This window comes from Gopherus flavomarginatus, chromosome 2, assembly GCF_025201925.1.
Source record: "Gopherus flavomarginatus isolate rGopFla2 chromosome 2, rGopFla2.mat.asm, whole genome shotgun sequence".
Lineage (NCBI taxonomy): Eukaryota > Metazoa > Chordata > Testudines > Testudinidae > Gopherus > Gopherus flavomarginatus.
The window spans coordinates 93,354,497-93,372,974 of NC_066618.1; the positions used below are offsets into that span (position 1 = coordinate 93,354,497).

An 18,478-nucleotide genomic window follows, 5' to 3' on the forward strand; every position below is an offset into this window, starting at 1 on the left:
GATCATTAAGTGGTCTGCCGAGACCCTCAGCAATTTTCAAGTGGTCCGCGAAAAAGAAGTTTGAGAACCACTGCTCTAGACAACATATAGCATGTATCTGTCTTATTAATTTAGATATAACTTTTCATGTTGTTTTACACTTTATCAACGACTGACTGCTCAATCACACACTTGTGATTTTGATAGGGAATCTATATAAAGCTTAGAATGACCAACCAACACTGTTTTTTTAAAAAAATCATTTTTAAAGTAAATTCATTAAAAAAAGTTTTGAAAAGTTTCACTTGTCACAGTCTCTCGAAGAGTAAACTTGGTGAGGTCACTAAAGACAGAGATAAATGCATCTGTGCTTCAAGTGGAAGTCAATTTTCCGGCAGTAATTACATTATGGAAAATCTATATACTCTAAATATAATATGGTCGGTGAATGACAGAAAGCTTCTATAATCTATAAATAACCCATTATTCTTGTGACTTTGGAAAAGGATCATATTGAGCAGAATAATAACATGAAAGTCTGTCATTGCTTGAGCCCTTAAAATCTCTAATGGAAATGCTACAGCAGTGAATGCATTTTTCCCCCAATGGACTCAGCAGCAGAAAAACATATTTTATGTATTATATATGTGTCTTCTCTAGCCAAGACAATAGGCTGTTGTACCACTCACAGTGTTATGGTTGAAAAGACAATACAAAATATTAAAATACAATGCAATTTTAATGGATTTTTTTTTACACAGAGTAAACTATAAGCAGCAGAAATTATTCCTGGGGTTTCCCATTCAACCTCTCCTCCTTTGGTCTACTTTAGAATTTTACAGTGCCACCCATCACTGGAGTATCTAAGCAACTTCCCCATAGCAAAGATAGTGATAGCCACAGCAAAGTCCCTAGTGGACTCCATGAAGTCATTGGCATTTTTCTCTGTTTAGGGTCAACACTCTGCTTGGGGTAGTTTTTTTGAGGGACTGAGAGGATTTTGGGAATAAAAGGGAGTGTCTGAGTTGTGAGTATCACTTATGATGAAAAGACTTTCTCTAAACTGAAGGCTTTGTAATGTTTCCTAAAGATGGTCAGGCTCTGAATTCACCTGGTCTCGTCTGGAAGGTTGTTCCATAGTCGGATCCTCTCTACTGAGAATTTTGGTTCCCAGATTTCATATGCTTTGCCCCGGGTTTTGTGATCTGTATTGTCCCAGGAGTATGCAGCTGTCATGGTGATTCATAAGTCAAAATTTAGTCTTTGATGTAGCTGGGGTTTGATCCATTAATCGCTTTGAAAATTAAAACCATTGACTTAAACTGGCACTTAAAGCTGACAAGGAGCCAATGGAAGATCTTGAGCATGGGTCTGACGTGGCCTAAGCCATAAAGGGGCGGGCAGCTGCATTCTGTACCAGCTGGAGCCTATGCATAATCTTCACATTCAGCTTCAGATACAATGAGTCACAGTATTCCAGCCTGGATATGACCAATGCATGGATTATTGTGGCTAGATGAGGATCTGGGAGGAATGGACCAAGTTTCCTAGCAAACTAGATATGAAAGAAGGCATTTTTGAGAACTGATGGTAGCAGTTCATCTAAATGTAGTGAGCAGCCAAAGAAAACTCCCCTCTTCACAAGCCATCTTGGTCTCATTTTCCTTTCCCTCATCCCCTTTCCCCTACTGGTTCTCTCCCTTCTGCATTGGAGAATGGGAAGAGAGAAGGACCACTGTGTGTTCCCCTTTGCTCACTGGATGACCAGTAGGAACAAGAAGGCTTATCCAAAGCTGGCTGTGGAGAGCACAGTAATCTTTATGTCTAGGAGAGTGTAGGTCAGTACACTCAGTCTGTAGCAGATCTCCACAGTCCACATTATATATAGGCTGACTCAAAAACTAGGGAGACCGCACTTGGTCTTGAACAGTAGCACCTTATTATTGGGCTCTATTTATATGAGTCAGATGGTTCTCATGTTCCATTTAAACTAATTCCTAATGTAATGGCTGTTGTGGTAATCCATGTGTCCCCCTGAGCCTGAAAAGCCTGTGGCACTCAAGGAATTAATTAGAGATACCTATCTCCTAGAACTGGAAGGGATCTTGAAAGGTCATTGAGTCCAGCCTCCTGCCTTCACTAGCAGGACCAAGTACTGATTTTTGCCCCAGATCCCTAAGTGGCTCCCTCAAGGATTGAACTCACAATGCTGGGCTTAGCAAGCCAATGCTAAAATCCCTGAGCTATCCCTCCCTCAAATTCTGTCACTATCTAATTCACTTGGTCATCCGACATACAAATTTTATGGAGGATGGTGGCCCAGTCACTAGAGCCACAGTTCAAGAGTGGGGTTCACTGCCTCATCTTTCACTCCAAAGCTACTGTAATATTTTTGCCCTATTTCTCTAACTGCAAAGCAAACAAATAGCTTTTCCCAGCGCCAATGCTTTACTGCAACGATCAGAAACTCTGTCCTAGATTCTGACAAAGGACTCCAGTAAAAGCACGAAACAACCTTGAGGCAATTCTGTACAGCAATGAAAATAAGTGAATGTGACTGTAAAATGCCACTGTTATGTGACTCCAGTTAGGTGTGTCACTCTCCCAGGCCAGCACAAAGCAGCACCCAGACATTTTTATGGGATGGGGGCAGAACAAAGATTGTAATTTCATTATCCCAGTGTGTTACACTGATTTATTTTTATTAATCAATTAAGAAGTTTAGGTTATTAAGTTACAGTAACTCCTCACTTAACGTTGCAGTTATGTTCCTGAAAAATGCGACATTAAGCAAAATGATGTTAAGCAAATCCAATTTCTCCATAAGAATTAATGTAAATAGGGGGGAATTTTTTTTCACCAGACAAATGATTATATATATATATACACACACACACACACAAACATACACACACAGTACACTTTAATACTGTACACAGCAATGATGATTGTGAAGCTTGGTTAAGGTGGTGAAGTCAGAGGGTGGGATATTTCCCAGGGAATGCCTTACTGCCAAATGATGATCTAGCTTTTGGCTGCGCTCTCAAGGGTTAACCCATTGTCATTAATGTAGCCTCACACTCTCCAAGGCATCATGAATGGAGGAAGGGGAGACAGCATGGCAGACAGAGACAGAGACACACACCCCGTGTGAGAGGAGATTAACCCCTTTAAGTACGCTGACACCACTCTAAGTACACTGCCTTTTTATGTAGATTAGCAAGCTGAGACAGCAGTTGCTCCCAGGATGCTCCCTCCGTCCTGAGCCCTGTCGTGTGGTCCCCCTCCTGCACCCATGGAGGTGAGGAAAGTGAGGTGCAGGAATAGCAGAGAGGGGGACACCCTGACATCAGTCCCCTTCTCTCTCCACTCCCCCCACACAGCAAGCAGGAGGCTCCCGGGAGAAGCTCCAAGGCAAAGAGCAGGAGCAGCACATGGCAATGTGGGGAGGGACAGCTTAACTGCCACCAATTGATAGCCTGCTGGACGGCTGCCGCACAGGGAACTTAGGAGAGCGGGGAGCTGATGGGAGGCTGCCAGTCCACCCTGGTTTCAAGCCCTGACCAGCTAGCTCCAACAGGCTGCTCTTCCTGCAAGCAGTGGACAAAGCAGGTGGCTGCCAAACAACGTTATAAGGGAGCATTGCGCAACTTTAAATGAGCATGTTCCCTAATTGATCAGCAACGTAACATTAACTGGGACAACGTTAAGTGAGGAGTTACTGTACTTCTCACTTAGTTTCCAGGCTGCAGAAATTCCCAGAGTCTGCGGAATTATTCTTCACTAAAGAAGCAGAACAAACTTGTATGATCTTTACTCACAGATGACTGATACACTAATGTGAAGAATGACATTTATTACTTATAAGGACAAAATATAAGGAAATGATTTCTTATCCATTCTTTAAATTTTAGTCTCATTTTCTTGGGGTGATGTGTAACGACTATTATTTTGGCCATCATCAAAGACCAAATCTAGGACCTTCTGAGCTCCGTTTGAGCCTCTATGTCTTAAGCTAAGGGGGAAACTTTCAAAAGGTGATGAGTTTCAATAGGTCTTGGGCTCCTAAATCCCTTAGGTGCTTTTGAAAATCTCTCTTTGTGTTCCCTAGATTGGAGCTGTGCAAGAGTGACATGCTCTGTTGATTGGACACAGAGGAGGACACATAACACACATTGAAAAGAGAGAAGTCACACTATTTCTCAGAATAGTGTATCATTTAAGCACATGCAACCATTATAATCAAGCTAGTTGTCTCGACTTTTGAAAAAGACCTTCACCTTCTCTCCAGCATGGATTTATCTCCCAGATACTAGACCATTTACAGCAGCAGGAACAGCTGTATTCAATTACAAAAGGTGCTTCTGAACCTACTATTCCAAATTGATTTTATTTGACATCTGCAGTCTGATGACGCAGTGAGAATGAATAGTGTTACTATGTAGGAAACGTATAACACTTCTAAGTTAAAAGTTCATAGGAAGACTTGCCTGAACCCAGAGTATGCATTCCTCATACACACTTCCAAAACTTGAGAGTGATACATGAACACATCAAAAAGTGTCCACGCTTACTAACTGTGGCCTGCTCCCATCATGGAGTCCTGGAATACCGCTTAATCATTAATGTATATGTTCTCACAACCCCCATGAGGTAGAGGAGAATTATTATCCCTGTTAAACAGATGAGGAGGTGAAGCAATAAGAGATTAAACAATCTTCTCAGGGACACAGAGGAAGGCTGTAGCAGAGTCTGGAATTCAACTCGGGCCACAAGAGCAGATCTATGCCACCCATGGATTTGCAGAGACAAGATCTGGCCACTCATTTTGGGTTTCATAATAAGATGAAGCTAAACAAGAGAATTGAGGTGAACAATCCAAATGATGGCATAAATTGACTGGAACTGCTCACATCCTTCTGGGTAGAGCTGCCATTGGATAGCCTTGAAAAAATACACACTTTGCAAGCACTACCGTCATCGCAGTCTGACAAACCCTTTATAGACTGCCCAGAGGTCTGTATTTGAGAAGAATGCTTGTGACAAGATATACCTTAACTAGAGGAGGCATGGCATACTGGGCCCATTAATGGAGATATGTATACTGCATTGTCTTAAAAGCAAATAGGTAACTTAAAAATTAATTAAAGAAGAGCCAGCACATTTACATGACTTACATTTATCCTGCAAAGAATCATGGGGAACTTCTCCCTGTGGACTTTCTTCCAAGTCTCCGTAGTGCAAGACCTTGTGATTGGGCGATAATCGACAATACCAAAATTTGTCTGATAAAATAACACATTAAAAAAAGGTTATCATCTGTTTTCATCTTCATCACCAATAGCACAGGAGAAAAGTTATTCATTTCATATGCTAAACTGCAGGGAAGTAGTATTATGTAATGGTTAAAGAACGTGTGATGTGTTTTGAGGAGGGCAAGCACTTTGCCTGTTCACAATAATTCACTTAAGAGGAGTCTTTGAACTGGTCCTCTTGCAGAATTGCTATTTTCATTCAGCCACCATTTACAAAAACCAGTGTTAAACAAGAATAACTTCCTCAGTTTTAGTAGAGTCTTGGGCTAAGGTTTTCAAGAGAAACTAGTGACTTTGGGTGCCTAACCTGAGATGCCTTTGAGGGGATGGTTTGGAAGAAGTGCAGAGTGCTCAGTAATTGAGAATCAGACCCATTTAAGATGTCTCAAATGGGGCACCCCAAAATGACTATTTACATTTGAAAACTGGTGGCCCTTCCCTTCTGATATGCTTTATAAAGCGCCATGTACATTTACTGTGATACAGAACATCATAATAATTTCCCTATGGTTTCAATAACTACATCACCAAGACCCTTATTCTATAGATAACAAATAAGTCATTACTTTGTATGTCCACAAATGCATATTGTTTGTCTTTTTTTCATTTCTGCCTTCTCTTGGAGCCCAAGTACATTTACACTTCTTCCCATTTTCAGCTGCTTCAGTTATTATTCCTCTAAACAATATTTGCCAAGAACTGCTACCACTAAAAAAAAAAAAATATTTGCTTGCAGAGCCAGACTAAAATTCTAGCTAATGTACAAGGTCATTGCCTGCCAATTCCCTTTCTGAAAGGATAGCTCCAGACTACTACCCAGGTACCAACTGTACCACAGCACCTCTAATAAACAGACCACAGTATGCTGTTAAAAATGCAGTTTTGTTACACCTGAACTATGATTCTCCTAAAACTTTGAGCAAGGTTGGACAAAATATTGGTTACTATGCTAGTGGCTGCTAGTGGCTTGTCTACATCAGCCCTCCTATCATTTCTATCACCAGTGGAGTGGCACCCAGGCTGAGAAATTTTAGGGGAAAAGGCTAGCATAGAGACAGCCCCAGAGTACCATACTAGCACACTGGCTTCATGAGCCCGACATTTTTAGGAATCCTGTAAGCCCCACTGTCCATGCTTTAAAATAAATTAAACAATCACCTAATGGAGAGACATGATTAAACATCATAGATTTTTTAAACTGTGCATGTGAACCCCCCTTTTAGCTATTTTTCACTGTGTATTAGCTTTTTTCACTGAGTAAATGTGCAAAGATGTCTGGAAAATAATAAATGCAAATGTTTTTCCGTTTATGTACCACCTTCTCCTGAAAGAACTCAGGGCACCTTATGAACTATGGTGAGAGATTCTGATTTCAGTTATACAAGCATAAATCTGGAGCAACCCCAGAGTTAACTGATTTATTTTTGTGTGCCCAGGTTTAGAGTCTTGTGCTACATACATAAAGCACCACTGAAACACAGCTATCCCTGGGATGGAAGACTGCAGGTAACCAGCACATAGTGTGTTGCACAGCACTGGGGAGAAGGGAAATTGTAGTTGAGAAACCAGAAGTTTCTATGCTTACAAAATGTTATAAGGGCTTCATAAGAGATCAGACAGGGCCCTCAGTTTATATGGTCTTATATGAAGGACCTATAATAAACTGCTTGGCATTCAATTTACGAGTCTTGGAAGAACATATGGTGAATGAATTCTCACTGGATTTGAACATCTGGTTCCAGGTAGTTTTACCAGAAATGTTTCAAACCTAATGCTTAGAAAAAACATATCCTAATCCCATCCAGCACTGGAACAATTTGTTCTTTTCGTTCATAAAAGAGGCAGTCCTATTAAATACAGTATCAGAATATAATCTCTAGCTCTAATAGCAACCTCATCTAGTCATGAGACAGTTTTACAATTTTGGACAGTACAGCAGAATATGGCTAGCAATTTCTTATGATTAAAAAAATCCTTTCTTCCTATTGAAACTCAGCATGGCCTTACTATAGTCCCAATACCTTTGGGCACAGAGTAAATGGATAGTGTCAATGAAGACAATTAGTATGAAACATGGAGAGAAACATCAAAGACTATGCACTGGAGTTACTGAAGGAGCTAAAATGGACCAGATCATTAACATACTAATGACTAGAGCATTTTAATAACCTTCTTCCAGCTCCAAATATCTAAAAAACAAAACAAAAAGAAAATAGAAATGCGAGTGCTTACTCCTTTACATTATTTTTATGAAGCAATGGTTTTAAACTAAAAAAACCTAGCTAGGAAGGCCAATAAAATGATTCCCAATGTCAAAAGGATAATTAAAGAACTAATAATCATAGACTGCTGCTCATAGTGTGTCTAGTGCAACTCTCCAGGAGTCTTATTCAAAATTGCCACCATGGCAAAACTTTGCTGGCAGGTGAAATGATTTAAATAAGACCTGCAAAAGGAACTACTGATATTCTGTCAGCTGTATGGTTCCAATGACCATACTACTCAGGCTGAGAGAAGTGCAACCAGTATATTAACAATTGAGAACAGACCTTGTTTTCCTTTTGGGTCTTGCTACACTCATCACAGCCACAGACAACTGGTTTTCAGTTTGATGCACCATCTTTAGGGATCTCCGCTTTACAAGGGATCATGTTGGTTTATGGGAGTTGTGTGAAGTAGTGCAGGTCCTATTTTACTATATGGTAGATTTAGTAAATGTTTTGATGCAGTTGTTTTTTAAACTAAAGGATAAACTAAAAAAGGACCCATGCAAAATGGTGCTAGTAATAAGAAGAAGAGAGGACACCATGTTTATGGATAAGGCACAAGAAACGTTAAGCTGACAAAAATGCATTTTTTGTCTTCCAGCTCCAAATACCTACAAACAAATGAAAAGAAAATACAAGTGTAAGTTCTTACTCCTTTTAATCATTTTTAGGACGAAGCAGTTTTAAATCAAGAAAGCACAGCTAGGAAAGGCCTGTAGATCCTTTAAAAATGATTACCATGGTATCCAGGTACTATGCCAGGATTTAAAAGACTGAAAGGAATTTCAAAATGGAACTTCAACTCTGCACTCTGTAGAGTTGTGGGTCTACGCATATATCTGGAGAAATTTTCTCTTCCTTGGTGAAATGGTCAGATGAAAATTGGGCAGCTTTCATTTTGCCTTGAACACTGTTAGTCTTAGGCTGAGTCTGATTTCCCTTGGTAGAGGTGCTCCAGAGTCTAGGGCCCTTTGCGGAGATGCTGGGCACAAGACCCTTAATTTTTTATCTAATATTATACATGCACTGATAAAACTCTTATTTAGAATGGGTGGCATTGTGATAACTGGGTGTACACATTTACCCTAATTGGTAGCCTAACTAGTAAAAAGTGGATAACAGTTCAAGAATTATCACCATGACCTGTTACATAAAACTACTTAAAAAAAGATGTAGGAAGAAGAAAGAAAGATTAAGCTAATTTAAACAAAAAGAGTTTACTGATACCACTCAAGGACTGTGTTAAAATTGTGACTGGTAAACCAGAGGAGTAGAGGATCAGAAATCAGTGGACTAAAATTGGTGCATTGGAAATTAGGCTTAATTGGTGGGCGAAATAAACAGAGGATGGATTATTCCACTCATCACCTTTTCAGGGCCCTTTAGAAAAGAGACTTTGGGAGAGAAAAATAAAACTTTTTGCCATCACTGTGGGAAGGGTTGTTGCTGTGACACCAGACCTTGATATTCCAGTGAGGATGTTTGATGATCATTGCTGCCTCAGTGAGGACCCCAGCCTGATACAGGTGAAATCTTGCTGTGTCTTCTCCTCCCTGCATGTTCCTTTTCATCCCCAATTCTCTTCCTCCTATTCTCTCTTTCTCTCATCTTTTCATCTGATCCTGAGATTAACTGTATTGCACAGCACCAGCATGGTGAACTGAGATGGCCATCCAGAAATGCTCAGCCTGGGAAGGACCAGTGAAGGATAGGAACCTGACCAGACCAATCGGATGGCATCCCTGAACAAAGAGGTGAGCCAGAGTCCAGAACATCCACTATCATAGCCAACCTGCCAGCCCAAAGCATCCATCCATGACTGAGCAGTCATCCTCTATCCTAAGAACATCAACAAAAGCCATATTTCCCCGATCTTTACTATTCTATCTCTTCTCTCCCTTCTGCATCTGTCCATGTTTTTAAAAGCAGGAAAGACTCAATATTTAACAGAAATAACCCTTTCTTCCCTTCCAAGGAGAACTGTTCGACTGAAAAGAGACTTTAACCAGTATTTACCATCTCCACAAAGGAATTTGAACAGGTGTTTGTTGTTCATAATCTGTCAATTTCAATGCTTTTTGCCTTGTTTTGTTTTTTTTCTGTTCTTTTTCCTTTTCATGTGTTCCAATCAATAAATTTCTAACCTGTGGCAAGAACTGCCTAATGTGATTCCCATTGGATTAAGCAGGCTGAATTCTGTATATCAAATCCAAACCTTATTTAAAACTGTTTAATATTGGACAGTTTCAGGGTCATGTTCACACCTTTAACTAATTTGGGCCCATAAATTCATTTAAATTAATACAACAGTAGTTTCTGGGAGGATAACTTGTTGCTATAAGAAACAGTATGGAGTGACAAAGAAGGGCCATGATTTATTTGTACTCACAACTACCATGCTATTAAAACCTCCAAGACAGCTCTTAAGTCTGGTTTGCTCACTCTCATTGAATTACTGATGTTATTAGGGATACCAGTTTGATTACTAAGATTACAACTAGATAGGTAGTAATACAGGTCTCACAGTGCCTTCCATCTGAGGACCTCAAAGAGCTTTAAAAACACTAATGACCTGATCTTGGCAATGAAGTACAGTAAGTATTTTTTTCCCCATGTTTACAGATAGGGAAATTGGAGGACAGAGGGCTTAAAATGGCTTTGCCCAAAGTAATTTAGAAAATTTGAGACTGAACTTGGAATAGAACAGAGATCATCTGATTCCCAGTCCTCTGCCCTAATCCTAACTATTGTTCCTCCCTAGACCTGTAAACTGGAAAAGATTAAATCTACTCATTTTCCATTGGCTCATTTTATCATCACTTTATGTCACTATGCCAACTATCCTCTGGGCTAACTCACTCCTCTGTGTGTCAGTGGGTAGAATTTGTAGTCTCATCCCAAAATTAAGGCAGGACAGGCAGCTATCCATTAGGCATCTTGCCTGGCTGGGCCAGGTTTAGCTTCACTGGGTTTATACTCAATCAATGCCTCTTCGGGTGCTCTACCAGTATTTATAGCTGATGGAATCTTCTGTCTTGCTGGCCCCACTCACTTTGTGGTTTGTACTGAGTGCTTCAGATTCCCAACTACTGCTGTGACCCTTTTCAGGGCATATTTTCTGCCACAGGGGGCTCACAGCTTGCCACTAGAGGAAACTGGACCAGTTAACTGTACTTTTTCTATAAAATCTGAAAAAAAATGAACAATTAAACACCCCTCTTCCAAGTATATGGCAGCTAGCGTAATTAAGTGGAGTTTCTAGAGCGTCTTTGTTTAGAAACCAAGTTTAAATGCTCTGATTTTTAACCTTCTAAACAATTTTTTTGCTTAAAATATTTGCTCTTCAAACAAGAGCTGCAGGAGCCTGTTAACTAAATGGCATCTTGTATGCAGTGTTTTTGTAGCCATGTTGGACCCAGGATATTAAAGAGACAAGGTGGATGAGGTATTAGCTTTTATTAGACCAACCTGTGTTGTTGATGAGAGACACAAGCTTTCAAACACAGAGCTTTTCTTCAGGTCTGGGAAATGTACTCAGTGTCACAGCTAAATGCAAGGTGGACCAGACTGTTTAGCAAAAGTAGTTAACACATTTCAAGGGAACATTCAAGGTAAAGTGACCCATTAACTCTTCTCCAGTCATGGGCAGAGGGAGGGGAAGTTAAAAAAAATTGGGGGGGGGTGTTAAGTGGGTATAGATTGTTTTAATAAACCATCAAGCCAATGTCTCTACTCCGTCCATGATTTTTAGTATCTCATAGTTACAAATTTAAGCTCCCAGGCTTTCTCTGTTGAAGTTATTGCCAAACACATCCATTTCATTCTCACCCATAACAATTTTACATTCAACAACAAACACTTTGTACAAACCATGGGGGCAGCGATGGGTACTAGGATGGCTCACCAATATGCCAACCTCTTCGCAGGCCACCCCGACAAAGAATTTCTGGACAAATGCAGCAAGAAACCAACAATATATCTGAGATACATTGATATTTTAAGCCTCTGCATAGATAACCTAAATTCCCTCATGGATTTCCACTACAGCTTCAACAACCACCACCATTATTCTTTCTCTAGGACATTCCCACCACACTAACATCAACTTCCTGGACAGCTTCAACAATGGAACTCCGCAGTTCCATATACAAGAAACTCCTGGATCACCACACCTACCTTCACAGATCCAGTAATCACCCTGAACACATCAAGAAATCTGTTATCTACAGCCAGGCACTCAGATACCACAGAATATACTCTGAGGAGAAAGTCTGGGATATACACTTGAACACATGTAAAACTGCCTTCATCAAACAACATTTCACAGGAGAAGTAGATCACATCACAGAATTGTCACTCAAATACCCCGACAGAATCTGTTTCAATACAGAAATAACTCCCCTTCAATTGCACACCTCTAGTAAACACCTACCATCCCACACTGGCACCCATATAGGGTATCATCAAACAAGTACAACCCATACGCAAAGGGAGCCACATCCTGAAAGAAATCTTTCCTCAACCCCCACTTCTGGCCTTCAAATAACCCCTCAACCTCTCCACGTCATCATCAGAAGCAAGCTCCCACAGACCAAGACACACCAACTTGAAGTGGCACCAGACCAACCAGAACAACAGATACAACCTGCAGACATATCTCCACTGCTATGATGATCAACACACCTTTCAAGATCCATAGGTCCTACTCATGCCTATCACAACATGTGATGTACCTCATCCAGTGCACTAAATGCCCCAATAACAACTATGTGTGTGAAATGTGACAATCACTATGCTCTCGAATGAATGCACACAGACAAATAAGAGACAAAAACATCATATCACAAAGCACTCACTCAATATCCGACCTCAGTCTTCATCCTCAAAGGAAACCTGCACCACACCTTTAAAGACAAGCCTGGGAACTTAAATTCATCACTTTGCTAGATACTAAAAATCATGGACTGAATAGAGACACTGAATTTATGGCTTATTACAAGTCTATAACCCACTTAACCGTTCCCCCCCCTTCGCCATCTCCTTTTTCTCCCCCCCTCCTCTGACTTGAGGGGTGTTAATGGGCCACATCACCTTGAATGGCCCCTTGAAATATGTGTTAACTACTTATGCTAAACAATCTGTTCCAACCTTGTATTTAGCTATGACACTCTGAGTACATTTCCCAGACCTGAAGAATTCTGTGTAAGCTTGAAAGCTTGTTTTTCACACCAACAGAAGTTGGTCCAATAAAAGATATTACCTCATCCACCTTGTCTCGCTAAATGGCATTTTACCACTTTATTAAATTTAGAATACCAGCTCTCAAATTGTAATCTGAGGACCACTGGTGAGTCCTTGCTGATGGTCTACATAGTGTTGGCTCTTCACATGGTGCTGTTTCCAAATGCATTAAAGGCAGCTAAGATACATAAAACAGTTTCCTAATATTACTGTTCCATGTAAACTGTATGCTGTGGGTGCCATAACAGTGTTATATGATTAGAAACAGGAAAGGAAGAGGTCCACATGGTCACAAACAGGGGAAGAGGTGGCCCACGACCCAAGTTTTATACTGAAATACGATCCATACTATAAACAATTAAAGAATCCTTGGGCAAAAAATTCACACCAACTACAGCCTGTGGTCTTGTAGTGCTCTTAGAATATAGGTAACTAAATAACCATGCACATTTCAATATTGCTATGGTTAGATTCACTATTTTTCTTTTCAATGTTTTGAATTTATATTCAAGTACTTTTTCTCCCTCTGTAAATGGTCTTTATTTATTATTTTAATTAACCTGAATATTTAGACAGAGATCACTGTGACCTACATAAGACTTCTATGTGAGCCTTAATTAAATGATTTGCAGAGCTACTTGAGGTATTAGGTTAACCAATTACCCCTCAACAAACTCTCAGATTTCTATTTTTGCATTTTTATTTTTATAAAACGAGAGTAGGTGGAGGAGGCTGCCTGTGGAAAAGAGAATGCTGCAGAAACTAAAAGGAAAAAGGATGTGTTTTGAATTAACTATTTTCAATTAAAGCTGATTCATCTCTCCTCCTGGTTAGTGGAGACATTCAGCACAAACCGCAAAGGACTTTTTTCCCTTTCAATTCCTATCGCTAGTCCCCTTTAAAAAGATGCTGCCCCTGCGTTGTTAATTTCAAGGGTTATATAATCAGGCTTCCTACTCCATGCAAAAATTACTACCCAAGAGGCTTTGGCTGCAGTACATAGTTTCCCACTTTATGAAGATAAAAGAGAAACTGTATGTTATTAAAGACAAAAGGGCATTTCTTCCAAAATAATGCACCCAACAACATGAACCATGGATGTGCTGGGTGACAATGGCAATATATCTATTATGCCCAATAAAACTCACCTACAGGAAGGCTTTTCTACTACTTAGCTCCACCAGAAATAACTTTGAGAGTTATTGAGTGCTCTGTGAGCTTTTGCTTGGTTCTCTGCCCCTTTCTTTCCAGGCTAAACTATGGGAGCAGTCAGATCTCTCCACATTCTCAACTGGCTAACTGCCAGACGATAGTTACCATTTTAACAAAATAGTGATTCATGAAGCATTACGATCTGACATTACTCAATGGCCTAAGAGCGCAGTTTGTTTTTCCATTTCACTCTTCTTTATTCAGAAAGTATTCCAAAATCAGAATACTAGTACAGGCATTCCCTTGTGAAACATACCAGGTAAAACGTCGCTCATTGTTTGGAAGCTTTTAGGGGTAATATAGGGAAGCTGTCTCTCTCTCTCTCTATATATATATATATTAATCCACAAGCCCTTCAGAGGTCTTGCTAGGGCAACAATGAAAGACTTCTTGATATAGTGGGAGATCTCATGCTGTTACAATAACTCCATTTTCAAGTACAAAAGGCAGTGATATGACTGTAGATACTCCATATTCCATTTCAAGACCACCCTATTGAGGCAGTCATTGGCTTGGAGGATTTCCAGTTAAATCCAAATTAGAAAAAGATTGACCCCTCTGAGAATGACAAAGTTTGCAAGCGCTCTACTCATTATTTCTTAAGTAATTCTTTCAACCCACTGTGACTAACCATGTGTATCCTATCACCTGTTCAGACAACAGTCTTAACAGAAGTTTGCTCTGGAGTCTTTATCCCAGAATAATGCCAGTTAATTATTTTTAAATAGGTAATTAAATGGTTTTAGTTTCTGATGGGTGGCCTTGTTAAGAGGATACCTCTTTGCACATTCTGCAGACTTGGAACATTTGCCCCAGGGGTTATATTAAAATTAATCAAAAAAAGGATGAATCAAGATGCATGCATAATAAATCAGAGTAACTACATGACCTTACTGTTGTAACCATTGTCCTTTCTCCTTACTGCCCCCGCCCCCCTTGTTACTGGAGTTTTGCTCTTTTTCCAATTACTTATCTTAAGCCTAAACTTTCAGATTTGTGGAGATTGGCTCAGCTTGTATGCACACAAGAGAGGTGAGAAGAAGACTCATGGTGGCTTCCTCACTTTATTATTAGCTATTTGTTTTGCAGTATCACCTAAAAGCCCCATTCAAGGAACCAAGGCCTCATTGTACTAGGCACCACAGGCACATGCAACAGCAATGCCCCTCTGCCATGTACATTGGCCAAACTGGACAGTCTCTACGCAAAAGAATAAATGGACACAAATCTGACATCAGGAATCATAACATTCAAAAACCAGCAGGAGAACACTTCAACTTCTCTGGTCACTGAGTGACAGACTTAAAGGTCACAATTTTGCAACAGAAAAGTTTCATAAATAGACTACAATGAGAAACTGCTGAACTGGAATTAATTTGCAAACTAGATACCGTTAACTTGGACTTGAATAGAGACTGGGAATGGCTGGGTCATTACATAAATTGAATCTATTTCCCCATGTTAAGTATCCTCATACCTTCTTGTCAACTGTCCGAAATGGGCCATCTTGATTATATCTACAAAAGTTTTTTTTCTCTTGCTTATAATAGCTCATCTTAATTAATTAGCCTCTTAGAGCTGGTATGGCAACTTCCACCTTTTCATGTTCATATGTATCTTCTTACTATATGTTCTATTCTATGCATCTCATGAAGTAGGCTGTAGCCCATGAAAGCTTATGCTCAAATAAATTTGTCAGTCTCTAAGGTGCCAAAAGTACTCCTGTTCTTTTTGCGGATACAGACTAACACGGCTGATACTCTGAAACCTGTAACAAAAAAGACACTCCCTGTCTCAAATTGCTTACAGTCTAAGTAAGCCCATCATGGTCCTTACTTTTTACTAGGCACAAGGTCTCTGTGAATTTAGCATCATTAGCTTCCTTGATATGAGCAGGCCGCCTGTGTGGGAGGAGGAGCATATGCAAGCACCTTTGCAAAACATGGAGCAGAAGCTGTCCCTGAATCAGTAAAAATGTATGCTAGAGCTCCTGATGGAGCGCAGTGGCGGCACCCGCTTCAAAGTGCAGAAGTATCCTAACAGCACTGTTATAGCCCACAGATAAGTCAGCTGTTTGGGGAAGCGTGGTGGGTTTCCTTCACCCCTTGAGCACTCCACTGCCATCTGGTCGTAGTGCTGCCGTTCTCCTTGGCTACCAATGTCCCCCTGCAGGCTGTCAGCTGGCCTCTGTGGGCCTTATGTCACTTGGCCCTCTTGCTGGGCCCTTCAGGGGTACGACAAACTCAAAAATTAGAAACAGGCCTTGCCCATCAGGGCCAATAATAAACAAACTAGTTTCTTACTCTTTCTGGGTTAGAGTCCCTGCCAGGGGTTGAATCAGCAGAGTTCCTTCTTATTCCCAGCCACTGACTGCGGCCAGTAATAGTCCCTGATCCAGCCTGGTTCCTCTGCCTGCAGCCTATGGCGCATCTCTCCTTGCTCTTCTGGCTCCAGCTAGGAACTGACTTGTGGACAGCAGGCAGCTACCTTTTATTTCAGCCTGCTGAGCCTTGATTGACTGTTGCTGGTCCATAGCCGTTCTGACTGCCAGAGGTCAAATCTTGCTGGTTTCCCAAAGGGCTGCTCTGTTCTTCACAGAGAACTGTTTCCTAGGGTGGGGTGCAGCAGAATAGTGGGGCCTCCAGTAGGGGACCACAAAGACCTGGTACACCCAGTCACCGGGAGGGACCATGTCTTTTATTTGCCTGCAAAGCAGCATGCACACCTATGGTGCTGCATAAATATGATACTAAAGCAATTAATCTGATTGTCCAATATAGTTCTTTGCAAGGCATGATGCAAGGAACTTTTTGACCAGGGGCCGGATTTTAAACTCGTGTAAATCAGTATAATTCTGTTGAGGTGAATGGAGCTACACCAATATATACCAGCTAAGAATCTGGCTCATGTTTTTTTGAACGGACACTAGTTTAAAACAATCCTTTACTTAAAGAACCAAACATATTCCATCTTTCCTTTAGAGATTTGCCCAAACAACCTTTTACCCAACCCTCTTTCCTCTTTGGTGGTTCAGATAAAACAGATCCCAGATCCAAACAATCCAAGGATTTTGGTTAGGTTTAGTAAAACCAAAGCCAGGTGATGATTGCCAAACCAAAGCAAGTCTCCTTGACCACTCAGCAACTGTGCAAAAGATGCTGCTGTTGCTGCTGAAAATGTACATTTCACATGTCTCTACAGATCTCTATAAACATTTATAATGGCACACTGATGGGTTTTTTTTCTGAAAATCCCATGCAATGGATTCATTACATATTATTAAACATTAAGATTATAAAGTTTTAAAACTGAATGACTTGGCCATCTTTTCTTCATCTTCATTTTCATCCTGGAAAATTTTACAAATTTGCAATTTTCCAAAAACATCCATCAGCTTTGGTTAAGGACAGTGCATTGCTTATCTTCTAGGATGAGAATATTGCTGGGACTATATTTTATGCACAGAAAGCTGACTTTCATATCAGTCTCTAGTTCTCAAATATTTCTCTCTCTAGATTTACTCCTAGCTTTTATAGTTTTCTAATTCATGTTGCATTTACAGTACAAATAAAAGTATAGAAATGTGAATCTCATCAAAATGCGGGTGGGAGTGGTCGGATGCATGGAGGCAAATTTTGGAACCAACTTTGGGTAGCATGTTGAATACACAGTTTCTCTCCTGAACTTCTGCTCCTGAGGAAGAAGGGGGCTACTGTTCAGGGAAAACAGTCATGTGGAGTGTGGTTTGGTAAAGTGAGCTGTACAATCCAAAACTGAACAATGGTGCATGTGGCTGAGAAGACAGCTCTTCTATGCCTATAATTTATTCATCCCAAGGGACACAGGTTATGGATTTGAGTACTCTTTAAAATCTGCTAGCTTTTGAAATATTTAAGCATCACATTATGTTTAATGTAAATGATCATAAAAGAAGAAAATTAAGGACAGGAAGTAACTAGAAAGGGGTGGTGAGTTGTGCTCACCACAAGTAAAAGTGATGGATCTTTGATGAGGTATATAAATAATTAGTAGTTCAGTTTAAAAGCAGTCTTTTAAAAAAGAATGTTCAGGTTCTGAATACCACAGTAGCTATGTGTTATTAATGTACAGCCTCATTTTCCACAGACAGGTAGAGCTTTTTCCCTTGTCATCAGCAAAGTACCAGAAGATCAAGAGGGCGTGCACGGTATTTAACTCTTGCTGCAAAACCATTGCTTCAGATTTTGTCAAATGCTGGGCCTAAAATGACTGGACTTATTCCAAAGGTCAGAGTTCATATGGGGAAAATTAAAAAATTCCCACTGAAGCATAGGACACTTAAGAATGAAATTAACTAAAAGATTCCTTGGGTAATTCCTTTTAAGAAAAGTCTTCATAATTGGATCTTAAAACTAATACTGGCAATAAGTTATGCTCCTGAGCTAAACTAGAACAGAAAAATAACAGTGAAATGCCAGACTATCC

The 18,478-nt window shown here is 40.2% G+C and overlaps 1 protein-coding gene across 1 annotated transcript in view; it reads right to left on the reverse strand.

The window, feature by feature from the left end:
• Positions 1-18,478, reverse strand: part of ELMO1 (engulfment and cell motility 1) — a 112,732-nt gene that overhangs the window by 13,857 nt on the left and 80,397 nt on the right. The window contains exon 4 of the mRNA XM_050937810.1: positions 5,157-5,264. Within this exon, the coding sequence (XP_050793767.1) occupies positions 5,157-5,264 (108 nt within the window). The remainder of the gene's footprint in view (positions 1-5,156; positions 5,265-18,478) is intronic.